The sequence below is a fragment of the Lichenostomus cassidix genome, chromosome 7 (assembly GCF_008360975.1).
Source record: "Lichenostomus cassidix isolate B80296 chromosome 7, HeHo_3.0, whole genome shotgun sequence".
NCBI lineage: Eukaryota > Metazoa > Chordata > Aves > Passeriformes > Meliphagidae > Lichenostomus > Lichenostomus cassidix.
Window position 1 is genome coordinate 9,955,376 of NC_139488.1, and position 17,005 is coordinate 9,972,380.

The window sequence follows — 17,005 nt, forward strand, 5'->3', positions numbered from 1 at the left end:
TCTCAATTTGATAAAACAAAGCAGAAATTTAAATTACTTAGTCTATTATAAATTTGTAGAATCTGCTACCTAAAAAGGGAGTAATTTATTTTCTGGGCAGTTATAGATCTATCTGGACATGTTTACACACTGACCCTCACATCAAGAAGCAACATATAATCAGAATATTTTTCAAGTTACGTAGTTCTATGTAAATAAGCAAAATCTTCATGATATCCTGGGACAGTACTCACCTTTAGAAGTTTCCCAGTGTACAAAAGAATCTACTAAGGCCAATCCTTGTTTATAATAAAATGTAGTTAATTCTAGCCAGTCTGCTTCCAGTGTACTAACAACTGGCCCCTTTCTTGTTACTTTCATAGACAAAACACCTTCATGGTAGGTCCAGCAGGTAGAATCATCATCAAAAACATTGAAGACCGTATATAGCTTGTCTAAGGAGAGAGAAAGGAATAATGAGCCTCAAAGACAGTGCTCCAAAATCAATAATATAACTAACTACTTAAACTTTAACATCATTTTCTAATTCTAAGCAACGGTTTTAATACTCATTTCTTGATGTGGCTCTGCTTAAAAGCTAGACACTCAGAACAACATGGTACTCTTTGGGATATGAGGAAAATGTGAACTTACTACAGTTGGGCTGTCATTGGACTCTTTAGGTAGGTGGGGTTTGCATAAGGAAAACATACAAGGACTAAGGAAAGCCCAGTGGAAACAGGCTTCATTTCTGCCACTCATGGAACTTCTGGCTACAAATATTTGCAATTATAAAAACAAAATTTGTTACGTTTGTAAATATAAGGAATGCCTTGTACAGTATCGATTTTTACCCATTATTTTCTAACTTTAATACCAGTGTAATTAGTTACCTACTGTGATTTTCCCACAGTAACTGATGATCCATGGACGGTAAGGATACAAAACCAACATATCCTCAAATTGTTTTTCTATCTAGTATATTAATACAGTGCTGTAAAAGAAACAGTCACAAAGAAGCACTCATTACGAATTAACAGATCCACAGCATTTTAGGAAATCATTGGTGCAAGTTATGAAATCCTAGCTATATAAGCATGTTCTACAAATATACTTGGGTGGCACTGCTGTGGAGAAGTAACAGAAACCAGTTGCCAAAAAAATCTTCTTAGGTTGCCTTATACTGGTGGGCAGCCTAAATCAATGCGAACCAAAAGTTTTCACGCAGTCAAAAGAAAGGAATTTGGCTTAGATGACTCCACTGAAGAAGCCAGTCTTCTCTAGGCTCCAGAAACAAAGACATATGTTCCCAAAGCAGAATTTGTCCTCTAAGTAATCTATCTCAATCTGGAAGAATCCCTCTCTTTTGAGAAGTGTTACCACTCCCACTTCAAATAACATCAGGTACCTCAAATAATGCAAATTCAGAAGAAAATTTTGAACTTTCAGTAAGAGATGATTCTTTCTATACAGTTCTATCATCTTCACAGGTGCTATTACAACTGTAAGGTTTGTCAGGATAAACACGAATTTCCTTTCCCATATATTGAAGTGAGATCACTTATTCTTCAGAAAAAAAATTGTTTCTCAATACAACTATTCAATTCCTCATGTCTACCAGAAATTTACCTCTGCAAGGTATTATAATCAAAATTTAACAGAATAGGTCAGATAGCAACGTAACAGGCAAAATTCATACGTTACAACCCCCAAACCTCTAACTTGGAGACAGAGTTGCCTCTTTTGAGCAGAGGTACATCGAAGTGTCACACTGGCATGGCAGTACATACCTACACACACACAGAAGACTGCCTTGGAAAATTAACATCAGTATTTTTCAAAATGATGGTTACATAAAACATAGACCAAGAAAGGTGGTTAAGTTTCCAGAAGTTTTATCTTATGAACTCCATTGATTTGCTATCTGATAAGTATAGAGGAGCCTGGCATATCCTCACTAAAGCTTTTTAAAAGTTTCCTGAGAACACTGCATGTAGGGGATGCACTGGCTGCTGATCTATCTGGTCACACCAGTCTGCACAAACAATGCTCCTGAACAGAAGCAGGAGTTTTCCATTTCTTCTTTGTAGGACTTCTATTCTGCTACATATAGCAAAACCACTATTTTAAGCTGTAAGAAAAGAGTTAAGCTTTAACAGGTTATGCTACAAAGGCACCCTTGTAGGAGAAATGCTTTTATTCAAGTGTTAAAAATAAGAGGGACATTGATTATCTCAGTGCTTGGAGTCATTATTCTCACAGTCTACAAACTGGAGAGGCTGCTTTAACAGGAAAGTGAGAAGGTTGCTTTTGAGAACAATTAAAACATGTCTGGCTCATCCAGGAAGAACTTATGTCAAAATGCAGCCTGACATGGAAGTTTCATGCTGCCTGCTTTCCACACAATACTGCCTTACATTAGTTCTCAGATTACTTCTTTTTACCTTCTCCTCTTAGAAGCCAGGGGGCCTTAGAGTTGCAATACCAAAAGTCCATTCCAGGCCATTTTTTACAAAGACTACACCGAGCACCTCATTCTTCTACAACTAAGTTGTCCATCACAGCATCAGCACATTTTCGATTATGCTTTTCCTTCCTATACTTCTTATGCTTACTTTTCTCTAATAAATTCATTTTGTAACAATTATTGTCTTTGATTTCATGGTCAATGCATTAATTTAAGTGATCTCTTTCAGGACACTTCTTGAAGGCACATGAACCAGAAAGAATCCATTAGGAACGGATTTATTTGCTGTGCATTGCGTGAACTGCCTGGAAGCATGTAAAATTATGGCTCTAGCTGGATGGCGCTCCCTTTGTTGTCAGCTTTGAAACAGGCACAACTGGAATCACAACACTTACTTGGAAATCACTACCTATCTATAATTTAATACTAAGTAAAGCTATATGTGCATTGCAGAAACTATTTTATGACAACTGCATCCTTCTAAAATGAAGGATTTTTGCTGCCAGATGTTTATTATACACATATAAAGCAAAAAACCTACCTGTTCGCACCACATTTCAAATCACAGTTACACCATGGATGATTTTTGGGTGTGTGTTTGTGGTTCTCTTTTTCTTTAAATTACAAACTCTAATTCTGATTGTACACCTATCATACTTTGTATGAAAACTGAAATATCATTTTAATGTATTACCACTGCTCACATACATAAAGCAGAAGGTAACTATTTCTCATGCTTTTACTGGCAACTCTTTTACATAGATGTATGCATTTACATATGCATACGTAGAAGCATCAAAAACCAGTATTTGATACAACAGAAAATGCTGTTTTTCTATTTTTTCCAACTCCTCAAGAACTCAATAAAATACTTTATCTCTGCAAGAAACAAGAAACATTTATTACCGTCTCCTTTTCGTGGTTTAGAAGGGCTGACTTCTTTTCCAAACTGGAAATCTGAATCCTCTAACAGTCTGCTTTCTCCATGCATTTCCTCCTCTATCCCACTCTCAGATGAGTGACCGCTCAATGTCCCTTCATTCCAGTTTTTGTAGTTTTCATCAAAGTTTTCTCTTCTGTGTTCCCTGTTTCTTCTGCCCAGCGTTGATTCCAGCTCTGCACTTCCATCTGTGCTTGTTCCATTACAGGCTTTAGGCTGAGGAAAATGTTGTGTTACAAATCCCACGAACTTCTTCCCTCTTTTGGCAGCTTCATTAACCTGTAATACAACACAAATTTAGCTGCAAAGTCACTTTAGAATTGCATGGAACCTTTTCTTTAAAGCTTGTACGTACATGAACTGCTTAACTAAACTGCTGAGGACATAAAGGCGTAACACTGTATTATAGAAGGGTGACTTGGCTTTGATGCTGCCCCTGCTTCAAAGTAAGTGGAAGTTTTCCAGAATGTGTTTGGAGTCAGGCCAAGAAAGGTGGCCAGCAATGGTAGTGACTTCAGAGCACAAAAAGTCATTTATTTGGATCACACCTGAAGTATTTTATTCACTGTGTGGTAGCGATAAGCAGTATAGTAGAGCAATAAATAGAATTGTTTCTCTAAATATGCAATGCCAGTCACACTAAAGATACTGACCTACAATACTATAGAAATATCTGTCATGTGACGTGACAGGCAATCCCCCGGTTGCCTTGGGGCTACTCAGCTTCTATATTACTGAGAACAGTGGAGGAGCAGAGAATGGAGGGAGCTAGGATCCACTGAAAAACCTCTTAACTCTTTCAGCCAGTGGTGTCTTTTCCTCTGCACTGAAGTCTAAATAGACAGCTGCAAGATCTGTGCCACCTGTGGGATCTATCTCTTCTTGGAGGTGGGGTTTTCTCCCTGGGTTAAGGAATGCTGCCATTTAGGAAGGTGACCTCACTGACAACTTGTGCTACAAGCTCTTCTGTGAAGTACAGTCTTCTCAGGTAAATACAGAAGCCTCAGCTCAGAAAGAACACATCATTTGGGAAGTACTGCATTAAGTGAGGGCAGAGAGGGAAGGATCTTTATTCAGTTTACTCACATAAACTATTAATCATCAGAGTGAGTAAAAATCCAATGACTGACGGTACTGCAGTCCCTTTTTAGTATCATGATAGTGACACTTCAGTCTGTCTACTGCCATTATTTATGTACAGCAATGATACAATATGCCAATCACTGTGATTATATACATACAGAGATGCTCCTTCAAGGATAACCAACATGGTTTTAAATTTAACAAGAGAAAAACAGGCAATATGATAATCTTTTTCCTGAAATGCCACAAAGTCTTATTGCTTCAGATCTTTTATTTATTAAAAAAGCAGTATGCTTTTATTGGATTAATGGCTCTTTTTAAAATTGAGAGCATTTTAAAATCAAATTAATCTCACATACTACTACTGTAACATATATGCTTTCAAGACTCCATCACTACTCATTTCAAGCGTTTTTCCTTCTAATCTTTGTCTGATACACTACACCACCAACCTGGAAACAGGCATATAGATTATAATTGCATAATGTAATCACATTTTAAATTTGAAACACCTGACTAAGTCAAAACAAGCCACTTAGAAAATATAAACAACTCTTAAAATTTCAAAGATCATTAAAGATCTCCAATATGCTTTTTCCTCTGCTACCTTCCTTGGCAACTAATGTAAAAGATATCACTAGCTCTTGTAATAACAACAGCTTCCTGTTTCAGCAAGTCTTCAATTTTGCAGAGGAAGTTAAACACAAAAAGAACCAGAACGATAACTTGCATTCCAGTAGAAGTTTACTTTAACTATACAATGTTTTCAAAAGCGGTGCCAAGTAAATATTTAGTGTTGTTCCTATACACGTTGTATTTTTTGTTAAAGAAAGAAAAAACATTTCTTCTTAGGTACTTAAATAAGAAAAACATAAAACTTCAAACATCATGCAGGCATTTTATACAGAGTAACTGCTTTCAATGGTGTAAGCAGCCAGTCTTCCAAAGCTTTACATGGATACTAAGTCCTTCATTAAAAAAGTAACACTTTTCTCACTTTGAGAAAAGTTTTGTAGCTTCTATAAAATAAATGCAAAACTAAAACCACAACCACTAAATGTAACTTACATGTATGATTGAAATAAAAATCTGAAGACAAGTTCGAAAAAATGTCCATTACCTTTTCTAGCAGTTCTTTCACTACTTCATTTGTCAGTGTTTCATATGTTAAAGGACATTCCTCAATCACCAGCCTGGGGTGCCTTTGTCCTCTGGGTGCTGCATGCTTCTGGCTAGAGCAGAGAAAGAAAGCAGTCTTTGTCAGGAGTTTGTTGCTAACTTGAGCAAATGCTTGCATATAGAATTCTTTTCTTTTGGAATAGTTATGAATGAAAACCTGACAATGCTTCTTCATACTTTTTAGAACTCAGTGGGTTTTGGTATTTTGTTCTGTTTCTTACACAAAGTGGCAGGAACTATGTGCTTCAACACCAGGATAAGAATATTAATATTTAACAGGAATTTTATCTGAAGACCGTGCAGAGATATATTTTAGAAATTGAGCTTTACTAACAAACAGCTCTGCCTTTGTTATAAATAAATGCAAAAGTCTCTGATAATGCAAAACACACAAACTTAAAAGACATATTTAGTAAGCACAAAGCAGCTTCAGTTGTGCAGAAAACACACTATGAATAGAAATGGTCCTTTTACAATGTTACCATCCTGCTGCTTAGTTTTTGTAACTAAAGCAGAGCTGCAGCTGCTAAATGAAACAGTATAGGCAAACACTAGAAATACAATGCAAAAACACTTACTGAGGGCTAAATAATGTTTTAATCTCTCATATTTAAGCTGACAAACTCTTAACTTCCATTTAAAGTTATAGAATAGTACTCATGTTTTATCTAAAGCCAGTTGTGTTATTAGTCAGACAATATTTAGTGTATGCCAATAATACAACGGGATTTTATTTGAGGCTTCCTCCATATCATCATTTCATTTTGATAAGAACATCAATGAGATACATTCAAATACAAAAGGTTACTTTCCAAACAGTAGCTGGAGAAGGTGTATTTGCCTGCAGCAAAACAACCTTTGTACATGTGGCACCTGGGAAGGAAACTGGGAGCCTACACCAGTTTCACATGCAGGCTACAGGGTCTCATCCTTCATGCATTCAGGGCCTAAAGGTTCAGACAATAACTTCCAAAGGATGCCACATCTACAGGGATAAAGCAAATTGGGAGCTTCATGCTGGCAGTGTCAGCTCTTGGAAACCTCAGCTCCAGAGCAAGCATTCTGCTTTCTTACTCAACCTTTTGCCCACACGAACAGCGTTCACCTTGTTTGCAGATGAATTTATACAGGTTAAGTTGTATGAGCAGCAAATACTCTGGACAACGCTTGTTTAAACAAAGGGTTTAAGAATTTCTTTTAAACAAATGAGTTTTATGAAAGCATTACTGCAGTGGCAAGGAGGCAGCTTCCAAATCAAACCCTTCCAGTTCTCAAATGCAAGAACTTCTGCATATCGCATAGGGACTCAGGAAAGAAGGAGAAGCACAACAGCTATTAACGCAGTAAGAAATCCACTTTTCTGTTTATTCAAAATAAGAACAAAAAGTTATCTTCTTTGCAATCAAAGGAACTAGTAACAACATCGCTTTGTAAATGTGCTTTAAAATCACATGGCAATTACAATGCTTTCGTATGACCTCTGATCACAGAATGATTTCCTTCCTAATAAGAAGAATCCCCAAACTACCACTGGCAAATTAATTCACAAATTTTATGCAATTTTTCCCAGGGAAAAGATATAAGTTTTGAAAAACCAAGAAAAAGCAGACATGAGAATTTAGAGCAGCTTATTACTCTACTGGTGTTTTGGTAAATCTTTTATTTGCTGCAGGTTCTAAGACAGATGATATTACACTTTGGGTTTTGTTAGGACATTTACTAATGCAAAGCAAACATTAGTCTGTGTGCTTAGCCTTGATTAAAAAACAGTACTAACTTGTTAATCTGAGGTGCTCATTTCAAGTTGATATGTGATGCATGTTGAGCAATCCACTTAGAAATGGGTTAAGTAAAGGATCAGTGTAAACAGTTTGAAAGCTGTTCTACTGTTACCTTAATTTTAATCGTGAAAGTACCACTCGATACATGTGACTTGCAGGGAAATTCCTTCTCCGTCCAATTGGCAGCATAATGGGATGAACAGCTCCTACAACATAGCCTTTGCTGTAATAGTCTTCCACCCGAGATGCTATATCCAACACAGAACTGATCTTGATAACTTCTGGATTTGAGGAAGCTAAAAAGCATTGAAAGCAGAAGAGAAGCACATGATACTGTGTACATTTATAAACATGTTGGGCAAATTCCTTTTATGAAAACCACACAACACCCATCCCCAGGCATTTATTAAAAAGCTACAGTTCTATTTATACAAGAAAAAGCAGATTCACAGATGATTCAACACTATTCAACTACTTCAAGTGCCTATTTTTACAACTTAATATGATCTATTTTTAACGTACTTGGCAACATTTTCTGTTTGATCTAGGTCTGCCAAGCTGACTTAAAAGCTGTGTTAACATCTAAACACACAATCGGGCTGAACTTCACAAAGCAACTATTTTGTCTAGCCAAACATACTGATGCAGTATCCCTCAACCCTAGTTCTGAGGTAAATTCCCATATAACAGATTTAAGCCTACAACAATTGATTTGTTTCCAATAATTTTTTTTCTGTTAGAAGTGATCTGTGGAGTGCCAGCTGACATCTTGACATACTTCCAGCTCCTTTTTTCAACAGACCTAAGTAAACACCACCTAAGTCAGCTTGTGGAGTCACTGACTTTAAGGAGGGTCCCTCTCAGCACATGCAGGCATTTTGCATCAATTGGCAGCACCAGGATAATACATTGCTATTAGGAAAAACTACAGAGATAAAAGGAAAACTTCTTGAAGAACCTTTTTTGAATCGTCCACAGCTTTCACAGAAAGAAAAGGAAGATGCCACATCGGTAACAGATGATATATTCTGCTACAATCAGACTGATGGATCAGGAATTCCTGCTCCTCTCAACTACAACTGAAACTGTAGATGCTTTCAGAAAGCAGGAAAACAATACTCATACACAAACAGTTGCAGAAGAGTAATTATGCCAGCACAGATTTGCCAAAGCTTTCATCCTTTGGAGTTAGGAGCTCTGATAACAAAACAGCTTGGCTTGAAATCTGCTGTTCTATTGGTGACCCCTGCTCCAAGCAGCCTACTTGCTTGCACTCTGATGGGTCCCTCTTTGCAGGACTTTCCATGCATTAAGACCAGTGTGCATCTGCATTAAAGGATGCCGCAATCAAAATTAAGTGACCTCGCAACACTTTTCCCAAGATACAACTTTAATGTGCTGCTGAGAACATTCCCTTTCAAACCATACAACTGAAAATAATGAAACACACCAATTCTTCTTTGCTTCTGTTATTTTAAAATATACATAAAAAAGAAAAAAATTCAATTACATAAATCTCTCATCACTTCATTGAGTCAATCTGATGCTCCTACCTTCTCTTACAGCAAGGAATTTAAGGACATAAGACACAGCAAATCACAAAGTGTCTATCCTACTGTTTTAAACTATCATAAACCAGAGATATGATTCTTTAGTTTGCTCAAATGATTTATTCTAATAAACTGAATTAGAACTCTGCTGGTTCATGAGTGGTGTGCTCTGTAAAGCCTCTCTACATTGCTTTCCCACAATAAAATGAGGATAATATTGACATACATACACATTATGGAAGGCTTTAAAAAAAGACCACAAAAAAACCACAAATCAGAAACTAATATTTTACAACATTCAAATGCTTTTTAATACCAGTTTCTACTAAAGTGACAAAAGAATGGAGGCCTACTTTGCTTGCCCCTGTAAGAGCCTTAACAGCTCACAGAAGACATCCAGAAGAACCAGAATAATTTATACTGTAGGAAATGCACACTACCAAAAATTATCACCAACATACATATTGATGGTTTATTGCTGATAACCAGAAAATTCACCCTATTAAACAAAACTGTCAGTCATTCTCAGTCATAAGGAGAAGGCTGTTGTGCTTTTTCTTTTTAACAGACAGTATATCACAGTCCCCTTTCTGTAAACAGAGTATATTTTGTCCTTAGTAATGCCTTCATCCCATGATTCCACTCATTGTAAATCCAGGAGATACAGATATTGAGAAATAGCTGCTCCATAGCCCACAAACCAAAAAAGCAGGAATGAGGCAATATGCTCATCACTTCACTGATTCTGCAAATGTCTTAAATCCTTTTTCACAAAAAAAATCTCCTTCCTGATGTGCTCTCAATAGGTAGCCAAAATACTGCAGCAACAACAAATCCAACTAACTTTCTGACTGCATAGCAAGCCTCAGATGCAGGATACTGAGGATGATGACAAAACAGCAACTTCATACATATTCATATTGGTATTCAGACTGACAAGAACTTGACAGCATATCACCTTGGTAGGCTGCATCAATATTTCTTCTTTTCCTTAATAGGAGGGTTGTGGTGAAAGCGTAAGCATTCTGCTTACTAGAAATACATAAACTATCCCTACTTTCTCGTTAAACTGACTTCAAAAATTATCAGCTGTTTCTGTAATTGGGATATGCCTCATGACTGAGACCTTGGAATTCACAATCACCGACAGGCATTTAAAATCACACTCCAAAGTCCACTATTCCTTTTCTTTGTACTATTCAGTTCTACCAAAAGACTGGCTGTAATTTTCTTGCTTGGGATCCTCCTGATTCAGAGCATCCTCCATGAAACTCAAGGCTAATTTTTACAGTAGGGATGGGAGCATTTTAGGGACCAGGAAGGGAGAAGCCAAGGTTCAGCGCACAGCTAATAACTAGTTAACATGCACAGGGACTCCAGCCAGCAAATTCAGACTACAGCATGGTTGACCTAATCTGCATCATGGCCTGGGAGAAGATCAGGGACTGCTAAAAGTTTCCCAAGCAGGCTCATTTTTACTTCACATAGCATATGCCTGATAAGGCACAGAATAAGGCATATTGAATTGAAATAACACATTTATGCTTGATATACTTTTATTGTGATGCAGGACATAGTTTACTGCAAGATCTTAAAATATTATTAAGTGCAGATTTTCTCTTTTATTTGGTGCATGATCCAAGAAATCACTCAGGCAAACAAATCTATGTAGGGGAAGACCTTGCTCTGGAAACTGGCAAACCAGAATGAGTGCCATAAAGATATGACACAACTTGACAGCAGAGCAAAACCTTTGGTCTGAAGTGATAAAAGGCCCCCACTTAGTTTCATCTAGCCAAAGGATATTCAAATAGCAACAAGTGCATAAGCAAGTTGACTGAAGTAGAAGGAAAAAACAAAAAAAGCTCAATATACTCTCCACAGTACTTCAGCCAATCCCCACATTTCAGAAGCAATCAGAATTTAAAAATGCCTCCAAGACAGTATATATACACCACATTTTTTTCCCGTATTCGTCTTAGCTCTAAAAAGTAGAGACTTCAAAGAAAAAATATTTTAAAGGTCATATACACACATAGCTAGAACCATTCAACAGAATGATACCTGTATTTACAAATCCTCTTGCTTCCAGTTAAAGACCTAAAAAAAGTCAGACAACTATCTGAAACTGATTGCAGTTATTTAATATTCATAATTCCACTGAAGCTCAGCAATTCTGAAGATCAGAAAAACCAGGAGAAAATGAATCTCTACTGCTCTATTGCTAGGTTATTAAAACAGAGATACACCTTTATTTGCATTTGTTTGATGTGCTTTTACTTAAAAAGTCACAACCATATTTACAACAAATAATTTATACAACACTTATAGAAACTGTAACTTGAAAACACAGCAAAACTATGCAGAACATAGGATATTTAAGACTAAATGCTCTTCAGTCTCCATAAGTTTTATCCTTGCTACTATCAGTAGATTAGTAGGTAATCCATGCACGCATTAGGCAGCCCAGCTTTATTTCCAACATCTTACCACTAGTAACTGAACAGTTTTGTTTCTTCAAAAGGTACAAGCCAGTGAAAAACTTTTTGTGTAAATAACAGTTAGATTTTCAGTATTACAATCTAGCAGAATGTATCTTCTATTAATATCTTGTTTTTTATAAAAAGACTGCTGTATTTTAAATAGAAATATTAAAACACAGTTAAAACTAATCAGAAGCCAAGTTTTGTTTATGAAAAAGTTCCCGTAATTGCAGCAAGACCTGCACTTACACTGTCTCCCTTTATCCAACCCTTTCAGTAAGAGCATTTACTTCAAATCCTTGCTATTGAGCATTTCCAGTAGATTGGGTTGATATAAAATGCAAGTTACTATAAAGTGAGTGTAAAAGTGAGCTGTCTGTTCTCTGAGGGCAGCCATCTGGGCTTGTTTATGTTTTCAACTTAACAGGGAACAGGGAGTTGCTCTGTTAGAGATGGGACACCGTCGGGAAGGAAATATCCCACAGAGCACTGTCTGCCTCTAGCTATGCATACAGATTGTTTCATTTCAGTCACAATTTCAAAAGACTATTCAACAGCTACAAGTATAGCATTTGGAAAAAAGAGTAAGACAAAACTCAGACTCTTACAGAAACATCTACCAAGAGACTGCAGTGGGCGTAAGAGGGGAAGTTACTCCTGATACACAACTAAGGAACAGACTTACTTCTGCATAAAGTAACAAGGACAATGACAGCCTGTTTTCGGAAGTTGAGTGCATTTAAAAAATTGTTATTCAATTAAGGCTCAGGCACAGTGTATTTTCTGAACCGTCACACTGAATTCAGACAACCATTATTCAAAGCGAGTACGGATGGCAGTGTCTGACTCACAGGAAACTAGGAAAAATCTCTAACAGTTTTTAGCCAGCTTCCTTAACGAGGACAGTTGTGTAATTTGGAGGGTTTGGTTGTTAAAAATACTTCAGTAGTTTCCATTGTAACTTTATACAAGTAAGAACTTTCGTCATGATTTGTGTTTCAAAATAAAAGTCTTACATTTTGGCTAGCTTTGATAAAAGTATCTAAGATTTACTGTAAGTCAAACAAGACAAAACTAAGTTAAATCCCCATTCCCTCTTATTTCAAAATAGTAAAGATACAGCATAAAAAAAATACCTTCTAAAGTAAAATCCAGCAATACATATTCATAAGCAGAATCTGTCTTTGTTTCAACTTGTGGTCTCTTCAGTGTAGAAAAGATTTTTCCAGGGCTGCTATCATCTGGGTCTTCCAGCTTTCTCAGTCCGCACCCCATGGCAAGATCTGCAAATGATTAAGTCGCAGGAAAAGGTGGGGGGAGCAGCAAGATCTGTCGCTCTTACTACAGGGAAAAAAAAGTTACCAAGTAATTCCCCTTGGTTTTCTTTTTCTATTAGCTGTAAATCCAAATAGAGAAAAAGTCCAGTTCCCAAAACAAAAAGCAAAGGTACTTTCCATTCATTTTTAATATAGAACCAGTAAGCTCGTGCTGGTTTCAAGCTACAAACTTGGTTAAGAGTAGGCTTGATTTCGCAGCAACATTAGAACTGCTCCAAACTAGCAGAGATTTTCCATGCCACGTCAATTTACAGCCAGCCCCTATCAGTGCTCTCTTGCAGAGGACACCAATAGTGCTTTGTTTGTCCTTCTAGACTGACCGGGTGAGGGGGGGCGAGGGGGGGAGAAGAAGAACTGAAAAAGAAAGTTAGAAAAAAATTTGTCTGTCATTACTTACCTCCAGAAGTTCCCAACTGCAGTAGAAAGTCAGAGAGGAAAAAAGCAAGTTAGTTAGAATGAAAGAACGAGAAAACAGCCCCAACATGGTTGGAGACGAAAATCACTTCCAGAAAGGAAGTCAGCTTCAAGAGGAAATTGCTTCTGGCATCTCAAAGGGTAGAAAGGCAAATGAAAAGCTGTTTAGTCCTTATTTTAGATTTCAGAGTTGGCGCCTATTTCCTTTCTACGGGGACTTTCTTCCAGAGAAAAAAAATTAACATGAACACAGTGTAATAGTATAGAATTATGTAGTAATTTCTTGTCCAGAAAAATCAGTAAGAAACTTCATCACTGAAATTAACTTATGTAGCTGGTTTTGAAAAACACACCAAAAAATACACTGAAATATTCCTAATTTTAAATGGGAAAGACTTTTTCAACACTAAATACAAGTAAAGTTATAAAACTTTGTTTTCTATTACTGCTGGGTATTGAACAAACAGAATCTTATCCTTTTCTCTTGCGTTAAACTGACCTTCGTTGGTACAGCCACAGGCTTTCAACGCTGTTTTCTATGTAAACTTTTCTTTAGGTCCTAAAAATTCAGTACAATTTTAAGGGCTCTCATTACTCTTCTATTAACTATTGCAAGTCACTTGTGACTGGATTACACCTGATGCAGACCACAATAATGCATGGGGAAAAAAAGAACAGTTATTTTGTAAGGCCCTGCTACTCACAGGATAAACTGTCAAAAATCTGTCTTTTTATTTTTAGACTGCATCTAAAGAAATTAGGAGTCATCTAGAGAAAAAGATTCATAAAACCATTTTAGCTTAAAGGAACTGCACATTTAAATTCAAAAGGCTTTTCTACTTTTTTCATTGAAATATATAGGTCTTATTAAAAATACTAATGTTTTCTACAATAAATAACTCTTAAGTTAGGCATTAACTATTTTGGGGTTTCTGTTCTACTGCAAGCAAAGTGATCTGACTTCTCATTTAAGTAACTTACCAGGAATGTTAAGTCTAGAGACTATAACCTTTGAAATACACATTAGAGCCTAAAGTCACTTAACTCAGGAAAAATTCAAAAATCACTGACTGCAGAGTGTAGAACTGAAGCTGTAATTATTGTATACAGTCTTTGAAAGAAGCTCCCAGGTGCTGAAACAGAAAGGAAATCCTCAAGTGGTGTCTTCTTGATTAAAACCTAGGAAAACATACCACAGATGCAAAATTCCTCACCTTCCTGCATGTCTTCTGGCACAGAAATTGCTCCCAAACACAACTTTTTTTTCAGTAAAGGTTATCCCTGAACTGTTGCCATATCAGCCATACATGTAAAACTGTCCACTCAACCTTGAGACTCCTGCTGCTCCATTCTACACACCCCCTAAGATTCATTGTAACTACTTGTATAAAGCCATGGAATGACTAAAAGAGCTGCAAGTAAAACAACTTTTTGCAGCACCAGTCCAGTTGCCAGCAGGACTGGACTGCTGGCAGTCAGTCATTGACTGACTTTCATTTTTCTTGAACTTAAAATAGTTACATTTTTCGTGAGGCCATTCTGAATAAGTATTTTGAACTCTTCATGACAAGGCTTACACAATATTTGAACCCTCTCACCAAGAGAGGATTTTCTGTAGTATAAACAAACTCTTACAACACCATGAAGAATCACAGTTACAGATAAAAGCAATGGTCCATATTTCCTGCAATCCTAAATTAGTATAAGTAGTCATAAGCTTCCAAGTTGGAAGTCAGTCAACACTTGTCATTGCAGACTTGACTCAAGTCACTAAACTGAACCAATGAAACCAAAGGTCCCACAGACCAAAATGGAGAAAATTAAAATCAGCAAGAACAAGCAGCATCCCCCACAGGAGTTCAAAACTGCATCAAAACATTGAAACTATTCAGAAGAGGCACAGGATCACAAGATTCTTAAGATTCAAGAGCTGCTTAAAGAGCTGCAATTTCCTGTTGCAAAGTGGATACAAACAACAAAACAATCTATTTCCAGTTACCCAAAATGCAAAGGCTTTGGGAACTGGTGTGAGAGAAGAGCAAATCCCTAAAACTACACTGTGATTCACCAGCATGTTTCATTTACAGCACCCTCACTGAGAGGGCATGTGAGTCCTTCACTGGAGTTTGATATCATTTTTAGACTTTAAAGAAGGCAAAGACAGCGAGACAAAGGACCAAAGAAACTTTGCCTCCATGGAAGGCTTTCAGGATCCCTTAGCAATTTTTATTCTGATTAAATGGAAAAACAACACAAAGCAAAAGAGTAGCACACCAATAGGAATGTGTGTCCCATGCTGGATTACTGACTGCCTGTTGGCAATGCATGATGAGAACAATCAGCAGAAGTTCTGCACAGCAGCTATGACCAGCCTGTGAGACAAACAAGCCTTGCTGTCTACCCACACCTCAGGGCTGTTCCTCCCCCAGCTCATGATCTCCTTTGCTCCTTCATGTCTGTGGAAGGTTTGAAAACTTTTGTGTGGGAGGCTTTTTTTTTTTTTTTGTTACACAATGAGGCTTACTGAACAACAGGACATGAGCCCAGTGCTTGAAACTGCAGTTTGGAAAGAGACATCCCCCTGATCCTGACTGGGTTAAGCTGCAGTCTACATGACTGGCAGCCAGGGCAGGCTCTCTGCCTACAGCCTTGGTGCCAAACACAAGTGGTACTCACATCCCTTTTTGATGAAATCTCCCTTGCTGGAATTGTAAAGACAACACTTCTTGGGGTTTGGAACATCTGTGACAAACCTATCTGAACACAAAGCCTATTTACAAGAAAGCCTTCTCTTCTCCAAAAGCCAATATGATCTGCATAAGCAATTTAATAATGCAGTTTGAACTTTTCCTCCCCCATTACTTTAACAGATCAAGAATGGGACATAGGACCTGATCATCTGAGCTTCATCTTGATTAAAACCATGAAAAGGAAGCAAAATTGTGAAAACAATGCAGACACACAGAAGATGTTCCTTGTTTGTATGCACAATATCTAAACCAAATCTTGAGGGAGACCCTAAGTTACTGAATCCGCAGTTCAGTCAGCTATACCTACATCCATACTAAAGGTTGTCTTAAAGACAATCCTGTCTCTTTCTGACTGTCACACTGGCCAGTGAGTTAAAAGCAACAGGAATCATATTGCTCTAATGCTACAGTAACTTAAAAAATAACCAAAACCAGCAGTATTACTTATATTTTGAAATTTAAAATTAAGGACTTCATGAAAGGGCTACAGAATTTCAGGTGTATCACAATGCCAAATGTTGACATGACAAATGACTCATCCTATGATTTAGAACTGGCTGAAGATTCCAAGAGGAGAACATCTCCCCTCTTCCAGCCTGTTAGGCCACCACTGGGACAAAGCCACTGAAGTCTGGGCATCTTGTATCAGTAAACTTATTCTAGGTAAACTCATCAGTTAAAAATTTTGAGTGAATAACCTTCTCACAGAGGTACCGCCAGTAAAAATCCACTCCTATTCTCAATGCTGGTGTAGTGAGCAGCAGAAATGCAAATACCTTAAACATCTACCAATTACCTAAAGAATAGATTATTAAGAAGGATTTCATTAGTACCAAAACTGACTCAATGTGAAACAGAAGGGATAACTCAGCTTCCTCTGGCAAAGTCAAAACACAAAATATTTGAACGAAGCATATTTCCTACTTGAGCTAGAATGTTTGCATACTTATGAAGGATAAAATGAAGGGAAAAAAAAAAAATCAGCATTACTGGCTACAGATCAGTCATCACTGATACAATATTTTTAAACAGTGGACACAGA

General features: G+C 37.2%; 1 protein-coding gene across 4 annotated transcripts in view; it reads right to left on the bottom strand.

The window, feature by feature from the left end:
• The window catches only part of RFTN2 (raftlin family member 2), a 39,757-nt gene extending 26,418 nt beyond the window's left edge, over positions 1–13,339 (bottom strand). For 2 of the 4 annotated variants that reach the window (XM_085066100.1, XM_085066099.1), the window contains exons 1-5: positions 12,599–13,070; positions 7,542–7,725; positions 5,590–5,701; positions 3,353–3,665; positions 234–434 (exon numbers count right to left, since the gene is read on the bottom strand). In XM_085066100.1, the coding sequence (XP_084922226.1) occupies positions 234–434; positions 3,353–3,665; positions 5,590–5,701; positions 7,542–7,725; positions 12,599–12,737 (949 nt within the window). In that variant the 5' untranslated portion in view covers positions 12,738–13,070. Of the gene's footprint in view, positions 1–233; positions 435–3,352; positions 3,666–5,589; positions 5,702–7,541; positions 7,726–12,598; positions 13,071–13,196 lie in introns of those variants that run through there. The other 2 variants (XM_085066096.1, XM_085066098.1) reach the window with 2 other exon arrangements.
• Between the last annotated feature and the right edge of the window lie 3,666 nt (positions 13,340–17,005).